Raw genomic sequence first — 27946 nt, 5'->3', positions numbered from 1 at the left:
GTGATAGAAAGACATGAAATCATACTAACTAACTTGACAAGATACATTTGGCCCAAGACAATCACTGTTAGCATATGTTCTGTGAATAAATACAGTTTATCATATTCTCACACTGATGCTGGACCCATTATAGCTGTTCAGATAAACACTTTAAATAAAATGGGGCACTAAGATTACCTTAAAGTGTTACGAGGAAGAAAAAAAAGTTTATTGAATAGTGTTTCTGTACAGTTATGTGATTGTAATTCCACGTACTTATATATAACCTGACATTTACAAAGCTTTAATCTACATGCAAAACCTTTACAAATACATGAGAACATGAGATACAGTTTGTGCTCACTGTTAGTTTACCTATCAGACACCAGGGGGCGGAGTGGAGCTGCGAGTCTCGGCTTCTAACTACACATCAAATGTAGAATTCTTGGTCCTCGTCTTCGTCTTTGTCCGCCACTGGTGCACTGATGATGCTGCAGCTGTCTGACTGGTTCATGGACACATCGCTCAGTGACGGAGATGCACTCGTGTTCACACTGGTGCTTTGGACACGTAACCCCGACATGCCAGAGGGGGCGTTGGTGGTGAAGCTGTGTGGAGTCCGGCCCAGTGTTGCCGCTTTGTAGGCTTTCTCTGGGATGCCAGGAGAGAGGGAGGGTCCGATGTCTTCTGGTGGTGCCGATAATGGCCGAGACATTTGTGGCAGGCTGGTTTTGATGTACGCAGACACCACTGTGAGGTCCACAGCACTGCCTGGATTTACTTTGTCCCCCGTGTCAACGTCCGTCTCCTCGGCCCCGACCAGAGCGTCCACGTTGAGCCTGAAGGGCGGCATGAGGGAGTGGCTTCTGTTGAGGGAGTGGCTCCTGTGGTGGGGGCTGGGAGATGGCCCAGGAGAGGAGCAGGTGGAGCGGGAGCTGGCTGAGCCGAGGTTGGGTAGAGAGAAGAGGGAGTCGGACCGGTGGCCCCTCCACTGGCTCCTGTCCGGGTGGTGCCGCTCTGCCCACTGCTCGTCCAGCTCCTCGCAGGCCAGAGGGTGGGGGCTGTGGGGGCTCTGGTGGACTCTGAGACGGGACGTCGCCCGGTGGTGGTGGTGGTGGTGGTGCCGACGCTGCCTGTAGGAGGCGGCGTTGCGGGTGAATGTGGATGGAGCCGAGGCTGATTCAGTGAGGGATGATGATGCATGACAGGGATCGTGTTGGTATCCGAAGTGTGCAGCCTGGACCTGAGCAGGAAGACAAGAAAACGATGAGAATATAGACTGTCAAGTTTATTTAAATCAGAGGACTTACCAGAGGAAGACTGCAACAAAGTCTTGTCTTGTATTTTAGGGTGATTATATCTCATCTGTTCTTCAGAAAGATGAAAGCCTGACTATGTCACTTATTGAAGCGATACTGCCTTTAGCCAAGCCTCCAGCACAGCCGTGGATACATAAACAGTGATGCCGCAACATGGTGGGCGGTATCAGCTCAGGCCCGTGAGAGCTGGCCAATCAGAGCAGACAGGGCTTTTCTTAAAGAGACAGGAGCTGAAGACGGCTCAGACGGACAGAGGAGGAACGGAGGAGCTGCAGCAATGGACAGTATCAGAAAACAGAACCTTTATCTTTTTCACATTAAAACATGAATTTTATGTTTTGCTGCAAAACTCATTCAATCTAATTAGTCTGACTGAAAAAAAGCTATACCTTGACTTGCCATCACAGGAGAAGCACAGATGGAACCAATCACATTAACGCTGGCTCCACGAAGTGTCTCAGTAAGCCCTGACACTGAGCCAGCATACAGAGCAGGCCTTGGAAGTGGCTCATCCAAATGGATTGCACTTCTCATTAACGTTACTGATTACAGCTGTGCTTTTCCTGCTGTCACATGTGAAACTGTCTGCTGTTAAAAGGCTCTCTGATAGTAAAAGACTCCAGCAACCCAGTAATACTAATAATTACTCTTGATTTTAGAAAGTTATTGAAACAAGTTGAGTAAGCCTGGTTTTAAGAGGACAGATCTTGTATATAATGAAACATTGTGCAAAGGTAAACTGTGTGTACACACAAAGGCCAAAATATGCACACACATTCTTAGCATCAGATTTTAAAGGCTGTGCAATCCTCTGATTCTGTTTCATAAATCTCATTGTTGAATACGCCACATGTGTTTAGGCCTATTTTACATCAAGGAAGTTTATGTATTAATACCACCACTCATCTGACCAGTCGATAAGAGGATACCATACAATTTAACCCTCATCTTTCCTCCGAACAATCAGAACAGTTGTTGTTGCATGGTTTGGTTCTTCACTGACAGATGTGGTAAACCATGAGCTGTGATATTTCATTTCTTATTATTAAATGTCAGAGAGATAATCAATGATTAACTATAGCACTATTGTACAGTACCCCCATACAGTAGTTGGCACAATGTTGTTACAGTGGAAGACAACACTATAACTATTTGCAATACATGTTTCACAAGGGCTCAAGGGAGGAGGAAAAAAGTCTGCGGGATTCAACACAAATAATCTCATAAAGTCATGTAAAAAGTCGTCATCGCCACCAAAGTGTATTAAAGAAGGAAGTCTGCCACACTAGAAGAGATGAATAGTAATCTCGCTGACACTGTTCTTTGTTTTTGTGGGTAATAGCAATGTCAGTTAGACGGTTAGAGCTTTGGAATAAAAAATAATTCATCTTTTTCAACCTAAAAGAACTTTTGATTTTTTTGGCCACATATTTTTCTTGTTTGTAGAAGCTGCTGTTGCACCGTAACTCTCCCGTCTTTGTTGTCCTCCCTCAAAGGTAGTTAACCATGAGGTCACAGGGGTCACAGAGAAATGAGGTACTATTCATAAATATTAACCTCTCCCTGCAGGGGAGCAGGCCTCCCGCTACATGTAGGCAGCACAGGGACAGGAGAAGGTATGAGGGAACCAAAAAAGGGGTTCAGAAAGCCCCCACATGCTCCCTGTTCTCAGCCAGGACACTTTATGAATCGACACCGGCAGCTGGAGAAATCATCAGCATCCGGAGGAGCCCCATGTGTATCGCACCTCCACTCAGAGTACAGACTGCTGCTGAAAACCACAACTCTGCAGTCTGATGATCATCCACACAGCAGCAGGTCTGCAAGACCAATATGGTGAATTCCCCTCTACTGTGACAAACACAGAAATATACAGAAAATACACTTTTTTTCACATATCAGGCAGCTGCTGCAGTATTCACATCACTTTCTCATCCATGTTGTCCTTCTCTCCCCATTTTTAACATGCACCGCTCCTCCTCCTCCTCCTCTCACGGCTGATGGTTTCTCCATGTTTCTGTGCTCTGCCAGCCGCCTTTTCAACCAGACAATACAAACAGCAGCGGCGACTTTCAAGACTGCAGCCTCGAGACTGTTATTTCCAAGATGACGGAGATTAATAAATGTTCTCTCCAATCATGAAGGACAGGAATAGTTATAAAGAGCATGTAACTTTAAATCCAGATGCATCATCACAGATTCATCACACGAGGACTTCACACAAAAGGAAATGAAACATCTGCTCCTTCAGTATGAGAGTTTTCTGCTTTTCTGCACTGAAGTTCTTTGACTATGGATTGTTTTTATGTAAAGAAATCATCTTTTCTGCAAAGTTGAATCTGATGGGAATCTCAAAACTATAGACATTTATTTGAACTGAATATATGAAAATTAATAAATGAATATATATATATATATATATATATATATATATATATATATATATATATATATATATATATATATATATACATATATATATATACATATATATACATATATACACATATATATGTATGTATGTACTGTGTCTTTTATATAATATGAAAACAGTAGAAATGTTTTTATAAACTTAAATATAGTAACATATAATAGATTCTTTAAACATAGTCAATTGTAAATTGTGTGACAACCATCTATTTTCATACGGTGCCTCCAGGTGGCGCTATATGAAATGTCTTTGGATCGCCACAACAATGTGTGTGTGCGTGTTTGCATGTGTGTGTATGTGTTTGCATGTGTGTGTGTACCCAGTTTCATGGCAATCCGCTTGGTTGTACTGAGACCAAAATCACAGATATCAGCGTCACTGAAGTCAGTGGGATTCGTTCTTTGTGGATCGTTTGCACAACATTCAAGCCAACTCATTGAACAACACAAAATAGAATACAGCACAGTGAAGCTGTTGATTGTTGATAGAGTGTCTCCATGGCAACAGAGTGGAGCTGGTTAAAGGGACACCTGTTAATGTGTCTAGTGGCGTGGCCTCTCTGCTGATTGAGACCAGCTCTCTCAGGACCTGATCCTGTGGACAAACACTGGGTGACGTCCAGACTGCTTCTTTTCATTATCAGCTGTTTAGGTTTCCTCAACATGTCAACAGCTGTTTTTGGTGAAATCTCTAAAGATACACAAACAACAACACACGCTATTTGTGTTGTTGTTTGTGTGACCGTGTGTGTTATCTACTCCAGTCATTTTGCGTGCATGTGTGGGTGAAAGCGTGTTCCTCTGTCTGCTAATGCGCCGTGACAGGATCTGTCCAGTGTTTTCCGTTAGGGCAATGTGCTACAATGCTGCCGAGGAGCCGCAGCAGGGGGTGCTGGGTAATGAGGTTGTTGACATGGCGATGATCAGACCCTCACTCTCGTAAGATTTAGTTATCTGGGGATAAGCAGGGTCAGCCAGAGTTCTGACCTCAGTGAGCCAAATACAGCACAAATGGACACATGTCCATGTGAATAAAATTAGTCGGTCCCCTGTGTAAGACCTAAAAAAAACACATAATTAACTAATCTGTTTTGACATACAATCAATAGATTACAGTACAGAGACAATATATTGAATGTTATGCCTCATCAACTTCATGACTTTTGTAAATATATCCTGGATATATCATGATTCAAACACGTTGGGACTGGAGCATCAACAGAGTGTGAAAGAAACAGCTGTTTGGAGCGTTCCCCTTGTGAAAAGGCTCAGTGGCAACAGGTGAGGGTGTTATGACATGATGTTCAGGATGAGGCGAGGTTCAACACTTTGTCAAACACAGGCTAAAATGGGGCCATTTGCTGCTGTTCTATTATACATGATGGGGTCCTAAGATCACGGGCAGTTTGGGCAAATCACAACTGGCATATTAACCATCCACTGACATTTAGATAAATGTAGAAAATAATAGATGAATGGATTAACTGATGATGAAAAATGTCAATAAGAGGCCATGACAGCAAAAGTTTACAACAAAGTTTCCATTCCATTTTTCTTTCATAAAAGAAGTACAAAACAGTCAATTAGAACTCCCAAGGTGCTCTTAGCTGTGAAACAAACCAACCATAAAGCTTCAAATCTGACAGTGCGCTAACAGCTGAAGCTTTGACCTGCTGCAGAGTTTAATGAAGCATTCTAATGAGCTGTTTCCAGTCCCCGTGCTAAGATAAGCTAAAAGGCTGCTGCTGAAGCTTTATATGTACCATACAGAGCCGATCCTCAAACTGCTTGATGTGAGACATGGTGAAACCCCCCCGACCACTGACACAGAGTAATCCCCTGTGCCACAGCGTGGAGCGGCACATGACTTGAGGCCAGGTGGCAGCATATGGTCCATTGTCATGGCAGATTAGCTTATTGTTTCCCTTCCAATCCCGGTAATGGACTGCTGCTTAATCGGCTTCAAAACTACTGATCTGCCACAGCCTGGACACCCCCCCCCTCTGAAACTGATACCCTCCAAACAACGACCAGTGTGTGCGTGTGTGTGTGTGTGTGTGTGTGTGTGTGTGTGTGTGTGTGTGTGTGTACTTTTTCTGATGGCATACATCTTTGTGGGATTATTGTGAGACATGCAAACTTTCTACAGTCTGACTGAAAGTTGGTTGGACGGTGGGATTAAAGAGTCTCGGTGCTGCTCTGTCTTGTCTGCTGCATGAATTAGTTGTTTTTGGCTGCAGGATCAGTCTAACATCCCTCTCCGAACCAGTTTGTTCTTGCTTCCCCTCTCTCTGACTTTTTGCCCTGTTTGTTTTACAGATCGTAGACTGAGCCAGTCAGACTCTGTTCTTTCTGTGGTTACTTTGTCCTGTAACAAGATGCCTGCAGTGCTCTGACTGACAATTCAGTGCTGTTTTTTTAACAATAGATGGAATGAACATAATCAAACTTTAACTGATATTTAAAGGAGTTCAGAGCAGTGTTAAGTTGTTTATAAAAGGCCCTGTGGTACCAAAACTAAATCACTTGTTCTCTGACCCATGGGCTAACTTTTCATCCAAATTCATCCAAAGTAAAGTAGTGTTTGAGATATTTTCTTAAATAACGGCAGAGTAATTTGGCTTGAGTTGCAATTATTTATTTTTTATATATATATATATTTTTTAAATAATGCTAATTATGGCCCCCAATAGAATTTCAGTGTCATGGAAACTTCCAAGAGTGAGTGAAAAAGCTAGTGTTGATGGAAAAAGTCTCACCTGCAGCAGGATCTTGTTTCCGTCGTAGTCCTCTGTCTGCCAGCGGACCTCGCTGATTGGACTGCAGGGGTGCGGCAGCAGGGGCACCAGCGCCCCGACATCTCGTACCCTCACCTCCATCACCGCTGACTCCAGCGCCACTGGACTCTGACCTCGCGGGAGCCTCTTAAACGACAGCTGGATCTCCATGTCCGGATTGGAGTACACCACAAAGAAGCAGAAGTCCTCCTTCTTCTGTGCCACCCTGCGCTGAAGCAGCAGCTTGTACAGCCGCACCATGTCCACATAATTCTCATGTTGGCAGTAAACAGTAAATCGCACGATCTCTTTCCCATAATGAACCTGCCGCACGGCCCAGAGCGGTGTGCCGGGAGAGAGAGTGAAGAAGTCCTGACTGCATGGCGTCAGCGGCAGCATCCGCCGGCCATTACTGACTTGCTCGGTGTGGTGGTAGCGCCAAGGCGGCCTCTGCAGGATGTGGTGCAGCATCAGTATTTGCTCCTCGCCACCGTAAGCATCCTGCAGGAAGAGGATGACCGCCAGGGCCGGCTGGCAGGCAGCACCTAGGCTGCCGTTCTGATGGTGCTTGGGCCGAGGCCGCTGGGAGACGGAGGCACGCTCTGAGACTTTGAACAGCTGCAGCTCAGGGTGGACCCACGACAGGACTGCATCAGCAGCACGCTGCAGAAACTTTCCCTGGCCGGGGTCGGCGATGAGGTGGATGCTGACGAGGAAGGGATCCTGGAGCTCACCCATGGATAACTCACCTCCACAGACAACAGCATCAACACAGATGGGAGAGGGCGGGGAGGGCAAGAAGAGAGGTGGGGTGAGGAAGACATGAAGAAGAGAGACAGTTATAATCAGCTAGTTGAAACTGAGAAAACCAAACTAGACATTGTTTCAGGTGTGCAAAGTAAGCCTGAATTAAAGATCCTGGTCCTGGCACAGAAAGTATGATGGAGGTATGGTTGAGGGTAGAGTAAGGGTTGGATCTGGCAGTCAAAGGTCATGTGAAATTCAGAAATGAAAGTCAGAGGACACGAAATACTGGCATCTCTGTTCTCTGGATGAAGACAAGTTGATCACGATTTTAACTCTCCCTGACAGGAGGACCCACTCATCCAGATTTAACCTAACTTTCTACCATTCCCTTGTGTGATTGGAAAAGCTAGAGGTCTGATGGTGTTCACAGTCTGACAGCTAAACAGAGCCTTCCGTCATTGAATAAAATGCAAATGTCCCACACTTCAACCCACAAAGCAACATGACAGGACCAAACAACAGTAATGTGTTAGCAGGTAGTGTATTCAGCATCTGATATGAGGAAGAAAGTACCGCATCCATACGTGGAAAAGCATCTGTCATCCTGTCTGTCCTTGAACTCACCATGTATTTGTCGCCCACTATTGTGTTGTTGTAGTTACTGTTTCTGGCAACTTGTATTGAAAAAACAACAGTCAGCCAGCTCTCCTGAGCGAGACTTCAGTGAACTTTCCCCCAGAAATCAGAAATCAGCAATCAGTGCCTGCGAGTGATTGATAGGGAGCATGTAATTATGTATTTAGAGCAATAAACAATACTTTGTCACTTTCCAGGAACTATTGGTGGGTTGGGGTCTCAATCACAACACATTATAACTGCATCCATATGATTATAAACAGTCAATGGACACATAATTAGATTAACAGGTGGACAATGGAGCGGCTCTAAACTGGTGCTGCTTCGTTCAGTGTGGACACAAAGGCAGAGTAAAGGTAAGGCTTCGTTGCGGCGATAACGCAGAGTCTCTGTGTGTTTGCCTTTCTCCCCCCTCTCCCCCTCCTCCCCCCCTCTGCTCCAGCAGACCCATGTGGAGCAGGGCTCCTCCGTGGAGGCTCATTAGTGCCATTAGGAGGTCATTACTGAAGCCCAGAGGAATGTTCCAGACCACAGCGGGAGCGATGCATTCAGGTGTGGCCTCCCCCTGAACTCCTGACCTGGATCAGCTCAGCACCCTGCTCAGGTACGACACAGCTACACTGAACGTTCCAGACTTTCTCATATTCATCCTGTGTTTTTATTCTTCATGTTACATGTCCACACTCCTGCTGTATCTCCTCATCTCCATGTCTTCTCCTTCTTTCTTTCTGGACTTCTTTTCCTCTGGTCTTTATCTCACTTCTCGGGGGACTTGTCCCATTTTGTCTCAGCTTTGAGGCAGTTTGGGAAAGGAAACACAGTCCTCTTGTCTGCAGCACCACAGACTGAATCCCTCCATGAAACAGAGAGGCCAAACAGGGACAGGTTCAGTCTCATGAGTCCTGCTGGCCTTTGCAAAAGGACACTTTCTACTTGACCAAAGAGATGACATTTTACAAATGTTAAGATCCAGTTACAAGGAAGCAGTGCTTAAAGGTGGAACAGCTCAGGGGCCAGAGGGTGACACAGGAGGGTGACACAGGAGGGTGACACAACATGCATTCAAAACACCTCAGCCAGTGACAGCTGGTGCGAAATGTGCAAATCTTGTCAGATTTGAATCATTCCCTAGTGTTGTGTGATCTCTTCTGGGAATCTCTGAAAAGTGATTTGCTTCCTCAGAATTGTTTCAATGAGGTTGAACAATGAAAACATGTTTGGATCAGGATGCTCTGAGATTATCCTTCAGATCTATGAACAGGTTTGGACTGACAGTTTTGAAAGAAATGATTTGTTAATATTTTCAGGCTGCAGTTGAGACTACTGCGAGTGTACACTAGATATATTTATGTACTTGAACAGTGTGTTAGACCTTTAAAGAAACAATTCAACCAAACAGTAAAATCCAGTCATCGTCTCCTCCCCCCCTGCTTATGGAAAGTCAGGTGAAGTTGTGTAGTCCACAAACATTTCTGGAGCTTCACAGCAAAACAGTGATGTAGAATTCTCCTACGCAACTGAAGGAGTTCGTGACTTCTTTTAATATGGAAAAAACAACCAAAAAACATCAAATGTCTGCTGTAATCCAAGTTTCCTAAAGCCCTGAGGTCACAAACTGATCTGAAAAGACATTATTTAGCTCTGCAGCCACAGCAAAGAGCTTAAAAAGGGCGTAAATAAAGTCTTTTCTGATCAGTTTGAGATCTCTGGGCTTCCAGAGACCGGAGAGGAGCTGTCTGGAGCCATTTTATGTTGTTTTGGTTGTTTGTTTATGTTTTAAACAAGTGCCCAGCTACTTCAGGTGAGAATGCCAATTGATAATGACTGAATTTCACTTCTTGGGTGAACTGTTCCTTTAATGTATATATATGAAAACCAAAAGAATGTTTGGGGAGTTGAACCTTGGAATAAATGGTGCCTCAATTCAGACATGGAAAACCTGCATTGTACAAAACCCCTGAGGAGCAGCACCAGAGGAGGGATCTGTCTTCTTGGATGGACAGAAATGTTATAAATCTTTTTGCACAGAAGAGAACAAGACTGCAGAATTACAATATGGAACATGTGGGAGACAGAATCTGGATGTGTCCTGATGGTCAGGTAAACTGGCAGTCATATAGAGAGCTGTTACAGGCAGCAGCATTACTTTCTACATTTGACAATCTGATTAGTCAAACATTTGTTAGTTTTTCATAACTTGCCTGAGAGACATTTTCCTTGCAAGCAAATTAAGTTATGTGAATGTCAGCAATTGATTTTCTTCATAACTTGAACCTTAAACAGATCCGACGAATCAGAACCAATCAGCAGCAGATACAATGTTGGATTCGCCCGCGATACGATGCCATCAACACAGTGTCGTCATGTGGCTCAGTGCGTCTGAAGAGATAAGTACAGCGGGATCAAGACGAACCCACAGCAGGTCAAAGCTGGATGCCAGGGCACAGACGTCCTGACGCACACTCACACACACGCGCGGCAACACACTCAATAAAGACCGCTTGATCCAATTAGAATCAATGTCTGTCTCCCCGACATCAAGACACCAAACACAGGGATGATAGGGATCTGTAAGGGTATTTACGTTACAGCACATTGTTCTGTAACACACATGCACATACGCACGCACACGCACGCACCATCGGGTCGGGCTCGGGCTTCTCTCTCGCAGACTTTTTTAAAAATAAATATATGTTTATAAAAATGTATACTAAAACGATGTGTGGATACTAAACTAAGGAATACTTGTTGTAAATAAATAATTTGGATAAAACAGAGAAGGCGGCGCTGTAAGGTAATTGCTATATAACTACTACTAAACAGGAGGCGCAGAGCAAGAGCACGCTTTGCGCACGGCTTTGCGGACATTTCGTGAACGTAATCTTGAAATTTCGGGTTTGCTTCGGGCTCGGGCCTGCAAATCAAGTTAATTGGTCGGGCTTGGGCTGGGTCGGGCTTTAATGCCTGCGGGCCTGGGTCGGGTCCGGCTGGATTTTTTAGGCCCGATCTTACCTCTAACACACACACACACACACACACACACACACACACACACACGCATGCACGCACACACACACACGCACGCACGCACACACGCACGCACGCACACACACACACACACAGTAAGTAATATTGCCCTGAGGGTAGCAGCTCATTGTCAGGGTAGAGCTGGTGTGATGTGTCATTAATGATAGACGGGGCCTTCAGCTGTGCTGTAAACATCATCTAGGTGCTTCCTCCCTGCTGCCTTAACATACTCGGCCTCTTTCTGTCTACTACAGTCAGGTGCTCGTTCCAAACAGAGACATGAAAGTTATGCACATTGAAGCTGGTGCTCTCCTCCTGCACTAAGGGTTACTGTGAGGCTGGCACAGAGGAGAATAAATGAGAGATTAGGTCACCCCAGTCCTGTAAAAGGACTGAAGGGGTGTGGGTGTAAAGCTCTGAGGAGTGTGTCTCTAAGCTCTTAATCCACTCCGGTCTTCAAACTCAAGCTGATGTACTGACTCCACTTACTGCAAACACACTCACACATGGACACAGCCCTCCTCAACACACACATACACGCACATACACGCCAATTTGCACACATTTATAGACAGAACTGAACAGAATCTTTTCTTTACCTTCTCTATCTGTTTAACCAGCAGCACATGCTCACAGCCATACATACACATGACGACGCGCCTTCAAGTGGCCCCTGCACATATGAGAGTGATTAGCAGCGAAAACTCAACTCAGGCCTCTGACTCTTTGTGTGTGTGTGGTGTGTGTGTGTGTGTGAGAGTGTGTTCGCAGTCGCAGCTTTAGCAGGCTTGGCCCTCAGCATAAGTCAAAATAACTAAAGGAGGAAATTCAAGACGGGGCCCCTTGTTGTCGTCTGGTGAAAAGAAAAGAAAAAGGATGGAGTTCCTGCTCTGGTACGTCACCGTGGCTGCTGCCAAGGAAACTCAAATGTTTCAGCCCTGTAAGTTCAATAAAATCTTAACTACTTACTTTTCATCATTATAAAACACAGAGCAAACACAGAAGTTTACATCTGACTCAGATGTACAGTCTCCTGTACACTAATATACCAATATAACAGCCTATCAGCCGATGGGGTTGGATACAATATGAAGTTTCTCTTGTACAGAACATAATGGATAAAAAGATACTTGTGGTAATGTAGAATTATTCAATTCCCAGTGTTCCACAGCTAGTCCCAACTGTGCTGCGTGCTGTTTGGTGCTGAGCAGGTGGAGTGCTGTGGCGTTTTCAGAGACTGCAGCTCAAAGCAACATTACTACACATTTTCGACCAAGGAGGTTCCGCTGCTGGTTCAGACCCACTGCCTACTCTGGAACCAGTTCTGTGCTCACGGCCAGGGAAACTGGCTCCTGAATGGCACCAACAATTTGCTGGTCTAGAACAAAGAACTGCTGACATTATAGGCTGGGGGCGGAGCTATCCTGACCAAGGCTCAACTAAAACTGCACATGACCACACACAAAAACCAGAGCTACTGTAGCGTGTTCTGACTGATCCATGAGAGAGTAAACAAAAGATTTTGAATATCTTCTCTGATTGAAGCGACAGTGGTTTGAGGACCAGTCATGTTTGGTTGCTTCACGCAAACCCAGGAGAAACACTTGCATAGAGTTGATGTAGTCCACCAGATCACAGTGTTGGGAAACTGGAGATGTATACAGCGACTGAATGATGTGGCTCTACGGTGGCTCTCATGCCTGTGGTAAAGCAAACTTGTTCCAAATAAGTCTCAGAACAATCCCAGATCCAGCACCTGGACCAAAACAGTAAATCTTGCCCAAAGAGCAAAACAACGTGCTGAAGTTGGCTGTAAAACTCTGTAAAGTCGAGGGTAACTGCATGTTGAGTTGATAATTCTCTGTAGGTGCATCACTCTAAGCCTTTTACATTATCATTTGATGAATTGGTATTATTAAAAAAGATTATAGTCACTCTACAGTAGTTTTAAATTCATTCACCAGCATGCTGCTGGAAATACTCAAGTCTAGAAACAAATGCACCATTTACTAATGTTTACATCAAGTTTGCAAGAAACTACAGTGGCCAGCAGTGTACAGATAAACAAAGACAATTTAAAGATTTATTTAAGATCCAACATTTCAGTAAGAACCAGGAGGATGTAAGAGGAGGACTCAGAATGACTGTAAAGACTAATAATTACTGTAATTACTGAAAAATATAGAATCAATCAGCCCGATCATTCAAGCAGTTCCCAGAGACGGCACAGAGACGCTGAGACAGTAAAGTGGGTCCGTCGCCAACACTGAAGTCTCACACAACATAAAAGCTTTTAGATCAAAATGTGCAGCTTCAAACTGCTGCTGGTTGCAAACTTGACAATTAGATCGGATGGGTTACGACAGACTGTGGTGGGAAAGATTAGACGGGGAGGCTTACCGAGGAGACCAAAGCCAGTCAACGGAGACAGTCCAAGTTCATGATGTCATGTGACCTTCACTGTCTCAACAGACGTGGGACATGACAGCTTGGTCTGAAGAGGTGCATCCTTATTTATTTACTTATTTATCTCTAATTTTACACATCGACACTGTGTCAGTGTTTGGATGCTGACTGTGTGGTATACTGATCCTGTGGGACAAAACATAAGATCTGAAATAAGCCTACAACAGCTTTCAAGAGAAAATGCTGCCTTTTAGGTGTGTTTGAGGCCGTTCATGTCCAAGATGTGACACACAATGCAGCAATACAACAGAACCCAACTCAGACCTCATTAGATTCAATATAAATTGGAGGTGGACGGACTCCAGTCCCTGTTGGTTCCAGCTCGGGTCTTTGTTTAAACGACTCAAGTTCAAACTTGAGCCGTGTGCTCATTTTAAAGCCCTATATTGTGCTGGAGTGAAAACATATTTCACCGTGACTCCGCTGACATTTAGTGAGAACACACTCACTAACTCCTCGTGATGAGGGAACCACAACAAGTCAGACACACAGAGCTGCTTCACATAAACATGAACACACAGCTGACTGCAGCATGTTCGCTGCCATCGCAGCCTCACAGTCCAACACTTACTCTGCAGGGACGCACATATGGTAGCACTTAATCCAAGCTGTCTTATCGCACGGCCTGGAGCTCGTACGCCATATACTATGTGTGTGCGCTGAGCTGTTATGGGTGGTCCTTGATGCATCAGGTGCTGTTCGAATGGATTGTGCTGAAAGTGGTTTGGCTGACACACTGAGAGAGGTTTGGCTTGTGAAAGGATCCTCGGCTCTGTCCTTCTGACACAGACATGTGCGTCATCGTCCCCACTGTCTCGGTGTTCATACGAGCATACGAGCATGCCGAAGCTCATACTGAGCTCAACATATATGTTTTGAAACACAAACACTCGTAGAGTTGTGCTGTTTGTTGTGATTTATCTGCTGAAGCTAAGTATGGCTCCTACAAAGACGCCCAGTGGGAATGTGTTGTGATTGGCCGCTTGTGCTTTCCAATGCCAGGTGAGATAGTTGAGTGTGACGACAACACGAGTGACGCTGAGGAGAGACGACTTAGATTTCTCTTATTCAGTAACACCCATGTCACTGTTACACTCAGCGAAACAATGTGAACACATGACTGCGTGGCAGTAGTCTCTGAAGGAACAGAGGTTACCTGGATGTAACTCCAGTTAAAACAGAGCCGTAACTGTCTGACACGAAGTGAAGTCACCGTGAGGACATGGCTCCATCACGTATATTCCATGGCTCCGTCACTGTTTTTGCTGGGAGCCGTTAGCAGAAGAAGTAAACTGACTCTTAGCTTTTATTCAAACCCTAGAAAAGAAATACTTTGTATCAACTCTTAACAAAAACACAAATAATAGTACAACGTAATATTTGAATCTTAAACCTGCTGTACAGAACTTTTTCTCTCCCCCCTTCTGGCAGGAAGTGCAGCAACACTGTTGACGTGTTAAAAAGAAACCGTTACGGTTTCAGCTTCAGCTCTAGAGAATCCATCTTTTCTGGTCGACGTAAAACACATCACACCAGTGTGCCAGCATGGGAAAGTCTCCACAAACTCCAGCTTTATTAAAGGCTCCAGTATACTGCCAAACGGAGAGAGATTAGAGGTGTTACTGATCACATTCAGCCACAACAAGTGTGTCACAACACTGCTGGTCAACCAATCATCTGTCCCCACGAGTGGTCAGTTTGTTGCAGCTAATGTCACTAACGCTAACGTTGCTAGCTCACTATTGGCTGACACAGATATAAACTAAAAAATTTGGACCCAACAAACATTGTTAAATTATCGATTCACAATCAAGAATGTTTTTAAAAATGAGAGATACGTTTATCCTGCACCTTTCTACCAGCTCTGCAGATGTTCGTTTGACTTGTCTGGGAACAGCTTGAATGTGACGGAAGTTTATTTACATGTAAAAATGAGCGCTAACACACCTCACAGCTTTGACAGAATGACCCGGCAACCAAATTAGACCAAGTAGTCCTGACTGTCATGGACTATCCTCAACAGTCACCTGACCTCAACCCCGTCCAACACTTATGGGAGCACCTGAAGACTGAAACAGACAAGCAGTCTGTGACATCACACCTGTCAGATCTTGCTGGATAACATGAGGTTTTACACTAGCTTGTGGAGTCCATGCCGCTCGAGTGCATAAAAGGGGACAAACCCAATACTGAGATAAGGTGACATTCATGGACATTTTCACTCAAACATATCTGTGATGAAAGACTAGTTTTACATTAAAACAAACAGCGGTTTGACTGGTGGACTCCACTCTATGAACTCCAGTTAGCACATGCCTGGGTGGAGAGAGTTCCACACATCCGCATGATGTTCAGTGAGTTCTAACTCAAAACCACAGACCTTGAATAGTTTTAGAGAGGAAGTCAAACTCTCACTGGTATTTAGTCCACTGCCTGGCTCACAGTGCGGCTCATGTACACATTCGGGAGAGGGGATCTGGAGTAACTTGCACACACATGGCATATTGGTATTACCACATGGTATAACCATTCCTGGTGGTCCAACTCTGCTGACTGTCTGAGCCCAAGTAACAAGAGCAGGGCCTCAGTCTGAATGAGCTAAGTGTTTCACTTCATTTTACATGACCTGAGATACACATTATAACCCCAGTACTGATACTATTCACCACCAGTCATCTGCAGCTTCACAGCAATAACCAGCCAATATACTGTAAATACCTCTTCAGTGGTTTTCATTGCTGCTGGCTGTCGCCTTCGTAAATGTGACTGTAATTGTTTCCTAATTCACAAAAGCTCCAGTCTTGCCGTTTGTAATTAGAGCTAATCGATATCAGCCTCTGTGTTCACTGCTCACTGTCCAACAGCTGCTTCACAGCTGCACGAAGCAAATGAAACCCAAACATTTCACATCCAAAGGGTTAACCTGCGAATCCACTGGCTGCTTTTATCGCGAAGCATCCAAAGGAAACAAAGTGTATTAGTGCTGTGATATGCAGACAAAACAAGATATTTTTATGATGACATAATTATTGATCATTTTCAGCAGATTTTGTCCTCAGAGTATTTTACATTGTGCATTTTGTAATTAAATGAAACAAACAAGTCTGAAGATCTGCCCAAGCATTCAGTAACAACTATTCTGTACTCAGAATGTATTTAGGTTTGATACCATGTCATGCTTATACACTCAAGTGACCAAGAGACACATCTACTCCTGCACACGGTATACATGTGTTCACGTCAGCGAGCAAACATCTGCTGGTGACAGAGCCTGAATATAAAGCCACAACATCAAGTGGCGACTCCAGGCTTCTGTTGGCCTGCCATCAATCCTCAGACATTAAAGACTCACTGAGTGTTTTAATATGCTGAAGCACGTCTTATTCATTCACTGTTTTGAAATCTGATAAAAATGTTTTCACAGTTGCGGTCCTGCTTACAGTCACCTGCAGAAGTTGGACTCCCTCAGTCCGTCTCATGATTTCCTTTAATCGCTCATCCCAAGTTTTTCAATTCTGGTTGCTGGCTGTGGTGTGAACTTCCATGAGTCTACATCTGCGACTAATAAATTCATCTACAGTTTATTTAGTGTACGTTTGAGTGTGACAAATCATGCGTGTCATCCTGCAGTCTGGTTACGTCGCTTTATGTATTTGTGTCTGGCTGTTTGTGTTGTTCCAGTCTGACCTCTCCCTCCTTCTGGTCTCACAACATTCATCACTCTGACAGCCCACCCCCTCCGTCTCATACATGTACACACACACAGAAAAACATTTGGGGCAGGGTCACAGGTCAGTCGGGCTGAATGGACGCTGATCCGCTGTAACCAACAGACAGTGAGGCTGTTTGATGATGTGGGGCGGGACTCAGTGATGCTGCACATGCCAGCTGCAGATGGCAGACATGTTCCACTCACCATTTCATCTCCTGTCACTTCTGCTGCATGAAATTCTACCCAACAATTACACTCCTCAACTTCGACTCTGACTGACAAACACCACTGCAGAAGTCTCCGCATCCATGAACCTTTGAGAGCCCATACAAATACAAAACTCCACAGAGGTTTCAGATAAATGTTCCTCATGCAGAAGTGGCTGTGGTGCGGCACTAATGTTGGAAACAGACAGACAGTCATTTGTTCCGTTTTCTCAACTGGTTTCAATCTTCAACACTGCAGAAACCACAGTGAGTGAGAACTTTAATTTTTTTTTTTTTTATCTCCTTAAAATCACTCACCTTTACAATCTAATAAATGTCTCCTACATGACTAGACATGCAATTTTTTATATTTATGTGACTTTTAACAAGATAAAAGTGACAGTAAGTGACGTATTTGTGATGGAATAAGTGTTAAACAACTCTATATTCCAACAGTAATCACCGTTACAGTGTTTGGTCAGTAACACATGTCTCTCCACCTGCTCATGCAGCAAAAGAGAAAAAATGTTCTGGTATCCCTTACCACTTTATTAAATCTGGACAGAGAACTCCATCTGTCTGCTCGTGAACGCACAGAGAGCAGGATCCTCCCATTTACCGCCCAGTGGTGGAACTGGGACAGCTACCAAATCCAGTTATACCAGACAGGCCTAACGATGGAAACCGCTTCAAGAAAAGAAAGCGGCAAAGAGAGCTGAAGAAAAAAATAAAAGAAAGGAGTCATGCAACTGTGGTGACAAAGTGAGGGAGCGAGGGGATCACTCACTGTAAAACAGGAAAGTTAGCTAAAATGAAGATGTAAGATGAAGATGTAAGAAGATGTATAGACTTTAAAGGTGTAATTTGTAAAATATAGCCAGGATACAAAGGTGGCCCTCAAACTATAGGGGGCAGCTTATTACCACAGCAACTGGCAACCGCTGCTTTTTACTAACTAAACTTGGCTAGAGCTAGATAAGATCAGGGAATTAGTTCAGTTCACTAGCCAAGGAGTTAGTGGTCCTATTAGCTGACAGATGTCTGCCTGGACCATAACCTCGGATCACAGTGGAGAGGGTCACCACAGGCAACAGTGATGGGATCACCCCAGTTTGGGCAACCAATCTGGGACTGGGATGGATACAGTACAGAGGTGATTTACAGCAGCTCTGACCAGGACTGTGACTCCAGGGATGAGAAGACACGGCAGGCGGGAGCAGGAGAGGAGAGAGAAAGATCCGGTCATCAGCAGCAGGTGATAACGGTATGCAGAGACAGAATATTGTCACATCTTACTCTGTGAAATGAGGATTTATTTGGACCAAACCAGAGGTGAGGTAACTTCAGTAGACATCTCTGCAGCACAGCACAATGACAACTTTGACATCACTTTAACATAACTAATTTCTTAATGTTTGAACTAAAATCCTTTATTTAAAAGTTTAAGATATTATTTTGGTTAAGATTCCACCTCAAGTCCCCATGAAACTTCTAATAAAGAACTATTTTTATTTGCAATAGTCATGTGTTTCCAGTAAAAACAGGCAGCAGCCAATAGCGTGGAATGAACATCATGCCGCATCATTGACTTCATGGGGACTTTGAGCTGTTTCACAAAATCTTATGAGCTCATTTTTGCTCAGCCCACTGGCATTTTTCTGTTGACAGAAGCAAGTCTGACTAAATTAGACAATGTTTTGATTTTCATCAGACTGTAGCAGCATGGCTAGGCTAAGAGAGGCTGACTTACTGTCAGATGCTTCACCCTCAGCAGCAACGGTGGAGGCTCCCGGTGGCTCACAGTCACACACACGTCTGAATGCTTCACACTTATTGATGTAGTTTCAGTTTCAGACTGAGGATGAGTCGTCTGAATTCTCCAGTTTCTGTTCCACCAACAAGACCTACAGGAGAGTATAACCTCCAGCAGGCTGATATCAGTCTGTCTCCAGGGGGCTTATGGCTTGGTCTGAGCTGAGGTCAAAGGTCAGGGGTTAACACCACCTGTACAAACATGAGAACCCTCTCTAGCAGAACCTAAATATACCTCTGTGGAGGCAGACTGATGCTGCAAATGAACTGATCAGCGAACACAGGCAGACATGAACTCACACATGGAGGACAAAAAGGAGCCACACACAGCGCTGAGACAGAGAGGACGTCTCTTTCATCCTTTCACATCTTTGGACACTGTCACCACAGCAGTTTGCATCCATCTGTCCTGCCTGTCCTTTCTGTGGCCATCATTAGTCTCAGTTTGACAAATGAAACGCGGCTGCTGCTTTCTCTCTGTCTGTTAGCTGTGGATGTTTTCATATACTCAGTCTCTGACCCTGTATTAGACAAAGAACAATTAGTTGTCCTCCTAACTAAAATCCTCATGCGCCATTATGCACACTTGTATTTCACTCAGCATTTTAGTAACTTGAAGGCTCTAACTTGAATCTTTTCTTTAAGGTGAAAACAACAGACACGCCAGCAGAAGATGATGAATACAAGCTTTGAAGCCATTTTAGGGATTAGATTCAGGAAGCTCATCCAGCTACTCCGAGACTACTGAGAATAACATCTGGAGAAGAAGCTTCATCCATTAAAATGTTTTGGTTTTTTTTCCAACAGGAGTGGGATCTGATGAATACGACTAAAAAATGCCACAGCCCTTCATCGAGTCTGCAGAGTGTATCCCTGCACTGATCACAACAGCCACTTACTGTAGAAAACGGTACAGTGAAACGATTGTGTTCAAAGTTTAACACGTGGCTAGGTCCAGTGTTCATAGTGCGTAGCATCAACAGCTATGGTTACATGCAGTGTGATGCACCATGTTCACAAATTTAGATCCCAGTGTTACATAATCTGCCAAACTTTTGAGGCTTCCAAGAGCCAAATCTTTGTAGCTGGATAATCCCCGGATCTCACAGAAGTACTTTCAATTTCTATAAAAAGAAAGTCACCCTCATGAAGCTGTTGATGGCATGCTGTGTGGACAAAATATAACAGTTGCCCAGTTAACAAAATCCCATTTATTACCTCCATTGTTTTGGGGTGACATCAAAAATATCTGACAACCTCTGACCTCCCTGTGAGCAGATACCACCACAGTAAGAGTTCAGAGAACAGACAGGAAATATTTATAGTATTTTTCTGTTATCAGAGCGAAACAACCCTTTAAACCACAGTTACTAAACCACAACTACTAAAAAGCTCAACTGGTGTCAGAGTGTGTGATTAGTCAGCAGGTTCTTCTCATCAGTGGGTAACTACGCTTACTGGCGGTTCAACATAACATTGTGCATATCTATAGAATGACTGCTGATCAGAGCTACATCTGATGTGGACAGACAGCTGGCAGCCACACATGTATTCATTCTGACACCCAGTAAGGTCTAAATGTGATTGTCAAGTCAATCTGAGTTCTGCACAGGCAGAATCAAGAACTGTTGGGTTTTTTTGCCTGCTCTGTTTTGTTCCAGTCCTCCTGACCTCCAGCAGAGACAGAGACAATGCTGGGCACAAGCTCATCTGATACTGGAGAGTCACGGGAAACTGCTGGATCACTGTGTGTGTGTGTGTGTGTGTGTGTGTGAGTGTGTGTGTGCACGTGTGTGTGTGAGTGTGGTGGTCCTATGCTTCCTGACTTGCGGGCGTGGTGCTGATGGGATAACACACTTCCTGTAGACTAGATTAATGGGCTAATATTGGATATAAACTAATCCTCCCATTGTGAAAGGTCTGCAGTGGGAGGCCATGACCTCTGGACACACACATCCTCACAATCATACACACAAAACTGCACAACACGCAACATTAAGCAGCTGGTCCGAAGTTCATCTTGTGTTGTAGGAAGCTGATTTAGTCTCCGAGCCACACTGTACAAACTTCATGCTTAACGTCGACGCGTCGAAATCTGAAAGAGCCTCGGAAAAATCGTACACAACTGATTCACTTAGAGGGAAAAACACTGTTTGACATTTTTTGCAGCACACTAAGAATAAATTTAGATTTGTTTGAAATGTATGTCCTTTCCAAAGCTTTTCAGTGTGTTTTGACTTTCCTTTCGCAAATGTTTTCCACTCGTGATTTCCAACCATGTGCACAATGTAAAGCGTGTCGTATTGTCGCAGTAAGTGGGTCGACTAACTTGGAAGATGGAAAAAAACCCCAAAACAGTCCATACAGAGAATCCTCCCTAAAATCTGCTGTAAGTCACACACAAAATCCTCCTGTGAGTGGATTTATTGTGTCAGTGTGTATTAGGGAGATAAAGTCCGGGGGCGCCTGATCTGTGTGTTTTTGTGTCGCTGCTGGTTTACTTACTGCTCGTTGAGGACAAGGGACTGTAATCAGACCTGCAGAGGAGGACAGAAAAGAGGAAAAAGAGCGAGAGGGAGAGAGGCAGAGGGAGAGTCGGGACGAGAAGCAGTGAGAGGAGACAGGAGTTTATATTACAGTATGAGGTACAGTCCACATGATTTACAGGATGACACACTCCTATTTCAAATAAAGTGCTGACATCTGGCTAAACAGAAGGAGAGGTCCAGCTGGAGAGGTCACCAAGAATGCACACAGGCATGTCACAGTGGTTTCTATCTAAAGGGATAAAACACAGACATTTACTGTCTGTAATACCAGAACTACAAAAACACTGTGCTGCAGGAAAACGGTCACATACTTCTGTTTGGATTTTATGCTACTTGTGCTGCATTCCACCATATTTTAGATCTTTTAACATTTGCTTTACTCACTAGTATGTTTGCAGATTTCAACACATTTCCCAACATATGACATGTCCACTGTATCTAAAGTCATGAACGTGGGCCTGATCCCAATCATTAAAAAATGCTGCTGAAACATTCATGCATCAGCCACAACAATAACCCTAACCCTAACACTATAATATACATAATGATATAACATACTGATAAAGAGTGTTATGTAATAATTCATATCTTTTTGAAACATGAGGAAAAGTAAATATCAGAAAAAACCTGATTTTGAATGCAGGACATTTACGTGTAATGAACTGGTGTCGTTGCTTTACTTAAAGGAACAGTTAAACATTTGCTTTCATTGCAAGCGTTAAAAGAGTGTTATGTATAGTAATGCTGCACTCAAGTCCTATCTCAAGCTACTGAGTCATAACAAACATTCACGTCAGCCTCCGTGTTGCAGTTCTGCAGCGGAGGTGTCTGACAGCGATGATATAAAGAAGTACAGAAGAGCCAACAAACTGCTGGAAACATGGCTGAAAGTCACCGTCACTGTCGGTTCCATGTAAATAAACCCGATATTAACACATTAAAATATTCAGCTGCTGTACGATCAAATCTCTGTATCTTAAATGGTGCCCCAGGCTCAAACACAGTGTCCACTTTCTCCTAAAGACAATAATGATTCAATGGCTGTGACTTCACCGCTGCCGGTGAGGGTAACCATCTTGGAATAACGTGTGGTTTAACAGTTCTTCCCATTCTTTTGGCATTGGGTATTTTGCCCAAGAGTGGCGCCTCACATCCTGCGCCTGACACACTAGACATAATCCAAAGTGCACAATGTGAGACGCTTCAACTTTTTCCAGAAAAAAAGGCAGTCTTTCTCTGAAGAGAATTCTGTACACAGGAGAACAGTCAATGTAGCAAACATGCAAAAAAGGGACCAGGCAGAGGCAAAAGTCAGGTCTGAACACCAGGGTGAAGAACACTAGGAAACCTATCAGTGGGAGAATGATGGGACACTACAAAGGATTGAAGACGAAATGGCAGGGAAGACCAGGAGCACGCAGACTAAACACACATGGGAGGTGGGGATGATAAGACATAGTCTCATCCACTCGGCCAGCACATCATTTCAGTAACCGAGTACCGAATAGTTTTATCGCCTACTTGTGTCGATGACGACCTACTTTTCCAGCCAGAAAACATCTCGTAAGACCACCCAGCATGGCAGAATATCATCTTCCGTGCACATATGTGACATTAAATAACAAAATGTTTAAAAACCAACGTGTGCCCAGACTACCACGTCCTGCAAAACCGTGCACATCTGGATGAAATGCCAAGGTTTTAGGGGAGTCCCAGTGCGTGAATACAGAGTTGTAGCCACAGGCTGGACGTGATTAGCTTAGCTTAGCACAACGTCTGGGATGGAGGAAACAGCTAGTCAAGTATTGTCCAAATGAAAACAAAACAAACCTACACCTCCCACCTGTCACCTCTGATGCACCTATGGACCTGTTAGATTGGCGCTGGGCAGTCAGATTGTTCCTCAACAGTTAACATCGCGTAACCATCAGAAATTGTCCTGTAAACATCTTTTTTTTTATCCATCAAACAAACATACTATATGTCATAATGGTGTGGATGATTCTGATCCGACTGCTGAGCAAACGTCTGTTCTCAGCATGATTAATGCTCATGAGAGGGACACTGCTCGAGCTCCTTGGGAGACACTGACATGCACACATACACTCAGTCAAATCCAACGCTCCCATCCATCAACTGCTGAAGTAGAACTCAGTTCACCTGATCTCCATCCATTAGAGAAGGAATTCATACATTTTATGCAATTAAAATAAAGATTAGTGTGTGATACAACAAGAGTAAGGGAGTGGACAACCTGCATCTGACACAGGCTGTAAGTCAACCTCAGCTCATACTACACCTCCTGAGATTATTAGTCCCACAGGAGTCAGCTGACAACCAGACAACCGCTGTTCCTCCACACACACACACACACACACACACACACACACACACACACACACACACACACACACACACACTCTGTGAGTCCGTCTCTAAACTAATCAGAGCTACAGGACAGCAGGAAACAGAGGGACCAGTGTGTTTCCTGCAGCAGGAGGTCATCAATCTAACTAACAGGCATTAGCTCTGTGAGGAGAGGAATGGATGTGAGTGTGGGAAGAAGAAGAAGAAGGTGAGCTTCGAGAGGTTAGAAGAAGAGATGATGGGGGAATGCAGAGGAAGAGACAAATATACAGAGCGGATAATAAACGAGCGGAAGGATCCCGCTGCAGGACAGAGTGAAGCACATAAACTGTCCCTGCGTGATCACAGACAAATGTCAAAATGTGGAAAAAGAGGAGAAAAACTCTCTCTGCTAATGTTTATGACTCTGGAGCAGAGTCGGAGGTGGTGGTGTGTGGAGCCACAGGTCTGTTCTGACGGCTCCCTCGGGTGTGAGTGTTTGGCTGCAGAGCCGCCGAGGATCTCGGCCTGGCTCTCCCCGCCGGACCACGCGGCCTCGTTTCATGTCCGTCCAAAGACAATAAACATGAAGTGAAGCGAAGACTGGCAGCGGCTCAGTCCTGCACACAGGAGACCTGATGGGCTCTGAGTCAGTGTGAGGGGAGAGCTGGACACACTCAGGTGTCTCTCATTGGATGAGGGTGGAGGTGGAAGTAGAGGGAGGGAGAGACTCAGTCCACATGCATACATATATCTGCTCCAAATAGTGACTCATACGAGCATTTGATGGCGTGCTGCCTCTGCAGTGAAGGAGGTCTGGATGTGTCTGAGGGAAGTGGCTGTCGTGTTTAAAGAGGGTGATGCGGACTGATGGTCAAAGATGGTGCGTGAACCACAGTTATTGTTTCGTCTTTGTGTAAAAGAAGAGCAAAGAACAGGACTTGAGGATTTTCTTGATGGAAAACTTGTTTTCACCCTTTTCCCGGCTGGCTCCCAGAGTTTCATTTACTGGTCGTGGTCTCCTGATTGGTTTAAGTTAGCCCATGATAGACGCTGATGGACCGATGGATCACCTGCCAGGTATTTGTTGGAAGTGTCTGCCCTTCAATAAACAGTCTCTAGTTTATCTCACTTTAATGAACCGTCTGCAGGTGAGGAAAACTTGCAGGAGAGACACTCATGTATGTTTGGTTGATGCGGTTATGGTGAACATGTTAGCACACATTAGCATTCGTCTGGAGACACGTAGAGTTTATGATAGTTCCCCGTGGTCTTGTCAGTGTAAGTGACCTGTTATTCAGTATCACATTTAACAGCAGAGATGGACTGAAAACAGTGGATGTGGGAGCTGAACGGGAAGCAGAACAGAGGTGGAGGCTGTGTGACCTGAGGGAGGTGGAGGCTCTCTGTTACCAGCTGGACGTCCCGGCTTTTCCTCTCATGGCAGCTCGCTCCACAGGGCTCCCTCCTGCTGATCCGGTCAAACACACACTCTCATTGTGGTGTTTGCTTCCTGATCAAGGCTCATGAGCTGCACGCTCCCTCCCAGGTGACTCTAGTCCCATTCACCTTTCAGTGCAGAAATCATGATGCAGAGTGGGGAGGGACAGTTTTGCTGCAGCTCTGATGTACCTCTGGAGGTAGCATCAGAGGAGCAGCAGAGTGTGCAGCGTGGATCAGTCTGCTGGTGTTTACAGTCTGACAACTAAACAGATCCTTCACTCAGCAAATAAAAGAGAAATGTCCCACAAAGCAACGTGACATGACCCAACAACAGTAATGTGGTAACTGGTATTGTCTTTGACAAGCAATATGAGGAAAAAACTGCCATGCCCACACATGGAAAAGCGTCTGTCCTACCAACTCTTCGTCACATTTCTGCCCAAAAAAACAGTGTCTGTTCCCGACAGAGGAGCCAGCAGCTCCTGCAGCTGAATAGTGGTGATTATGCGACGTGATTTAGTGCAAAAAACTTGAACTCACCATGTGTTTGTAACCTTCCACTATTGTGCTGTTGTAATTACTGTCTCTGGAAACTGTTCTCCCTCACCGTGAGCCCTCCTGATGGAGGCTTCAGTGAACTTTCCTCCAGAAAACAGCATCCCTCCTTGTGAGTGAGAGCCAGACAGGGTCTGCTGTGTGCTGATGGTGATTATGTAATTATGTAACGTAGAGCAAATAATGTAATCTTGTCACTTTCCAGGATGCATGGTGGGTCAGGGTCTCACACCACATTATAACCGCATCCATATGATTATAAACAGTTGGCGGATACATGTTTAGATTAACAGGTGGAAACCGGAGGAAACATGTTCCACAACGCCAGCATGCTGTGTGACCTGACACACTGGAGCGGCTTTAACCCTCCACTGCAGCAATGATGCAGAGTCTCTGTGTGAAAAGGGCTTCTGACAAGAGCTGCACTGATGTCCTGATGCCACATTACTTCTCCCATAAGTTCTTCTCCCACAGTTGGGAATGAGAATCAAAAATCTACTTTTCTCACAAATTGCACCTCAAACATAAACATGTCTTTTATGTTGTTTGTCTGGCTTCAGTCTGCCTTGTTTTTAACTTTGGACACTGATCTTCCTGGGGACAACAAAGAAACCGGGCACATTTAACAAGCAGTGTACTCTGAGAATAAACGATACTTTCGCTAGTGCCAGAATTATACAGGACTCAAACTGAATGATCTCATGCCTAGAGAGGAACTAAGAGGCTGGGCACCACCGGATCAGTAACATCCAGTCTTTTCCAAATAATAAAATATGAGATGTGTGCATGTTATCTGTAAGTTATAACTATTCTTCCTTCCATGACAGCCTGTCGAGGGAGTTCACAGACACAAACACAAAGAAACAATAATCCAGACATGACGTGTACATTATATATGGTCTAAATGACATCATCAGATTTTTATGGTGAAGTAAATACGACTCTTAAAAACACACCTTAGTTGTTATGATGTGTTCAGAGGGGTGGGGTTCAATGGTCTGTCACTAAAACACACACACCCACACACAAACACTCCACTACCACAACACTACACACAGTGGTGACATACCGCAGCAGCAGGAGCAGAGGCTCATCTCTGTCTACAGGCTGAAAACAGAGGGAACAAAACGGTCACTCAGCTGTCATCTGCAGCGTGACTGCTCTCTCATGAAGACTGCTGATGAACTTTCTGCTGAACGGTCAGATCACAACAAGCCTCGGCCAACAAAGTCAGCACACAATAACAACACAATAACCAATGAGTGACGAGGAGCCCAGTTGATGCATGACAGACGTGTGTCACTTCTGCTGCAACACAGAGTACATGGCACTCTGCTGCGCATCGAGGTTCATTTAAAAAACGCTCAGTTTAATGCTTTCTTGCCTCTCCGACGAGGTGAGGGTCTTGTAGTGTGATTTCTCACATTTCACGTTCACTCTCTCAAATGTGAACACACTTCCTCCACACAACACATGGTGTCGCCTAACAGCCTGCATAAAAATCACACATTGGCGTCTGAGAGCGCAACAGGAGTGTTATCGGCTATATGTGGGCCACCTAAGTTTCAGCCTACATGAAACTGCTACTCCTTTATTTAAAAAGTCTGGATCTGTGACTCACGCCTTGAGGAAACAACATTTAGGAGCATTTCATCTGTACTCCACTCACCCTCCGGTCTCGGCTCCTGAATCCACGCAGTCATCTTCTGCTGAGCTTTTCTCCATCTCACAGGCTCGACTCAGCCGCACTGAGCTGCAATCTTACAAAGCCGTGACGTACCCAGTAAAAAAAGTGGCGTTCAAAGACGCGGCCCGGTTCAGAAATCACACTTTAAAGAGTGTGAACGAGCTGCTGGGACTCCTGGCTGCTGACAGGCGCCCGGTCCGTTCCCTGGCTGGTGCAACAGGCTGCTGACTGACTGACTGATTGACTGGCTGCTGC

At 44.6% G+C, this 27946-nt stretch overlaps 1 protein-coding gene across 3 annotated transcripts; it reads right to left on the bottom strand.

Moving 5' to 3' along the window:
- Nucleotides 1–173: 173 nt before the first annotated feature.
- On the bottom strand, nt 174–27946 carry LOC119025528 (protein FAM124A). Of its 3 annotated transcripts, none has more exons than XM_037109159.1 (4): nt 27674–27946; nt 21617–21648; nt 6488–7272; nt 174–1222 (listed from the first exon to the last, which is right to left on the bottom strand). In XM_037109159.1, exons 1-4 carry the CDS (start codon nt 27727–27729, stop codon nt 410–412), a joined length of 1686 nt encoding a protein of 561 aa, XP_036965054.1. In that variant the 5' UTR covers nt 27730–27946; the 3' UTR covers nt 174–409. The 3 variants fall into 3 exon arrangements, with proteins under 3 accessions (XP_036965054.1, XP_036965055.1, XP_036965056.1); XM_037109160.1 differs by having other exon boundaries at nt 6488–7263; XM_037109161.1 differs by having other exon boundaries at nt 6488–7254; nt 27674–27944.

The sequence above is a fragment of the Acanthopagrus latus genome, chromosome 9 (genome assembly GCF_904848185.1).
Source record: "Acanthopagrus latus isolate v.2019 chromosome 9, fAcaLat1.1, whole genome shotgun sequence".
Taxonomy (NCBI): Eukaryota; Metazoa; Chordata; class Actinopteri; order Spariformes; family Sparidae; genus Acanthopagrus; species Acanthopagrus latus.
This window is presented reverse-complemented; position numbering and strand designations above follow the sequence as displayed.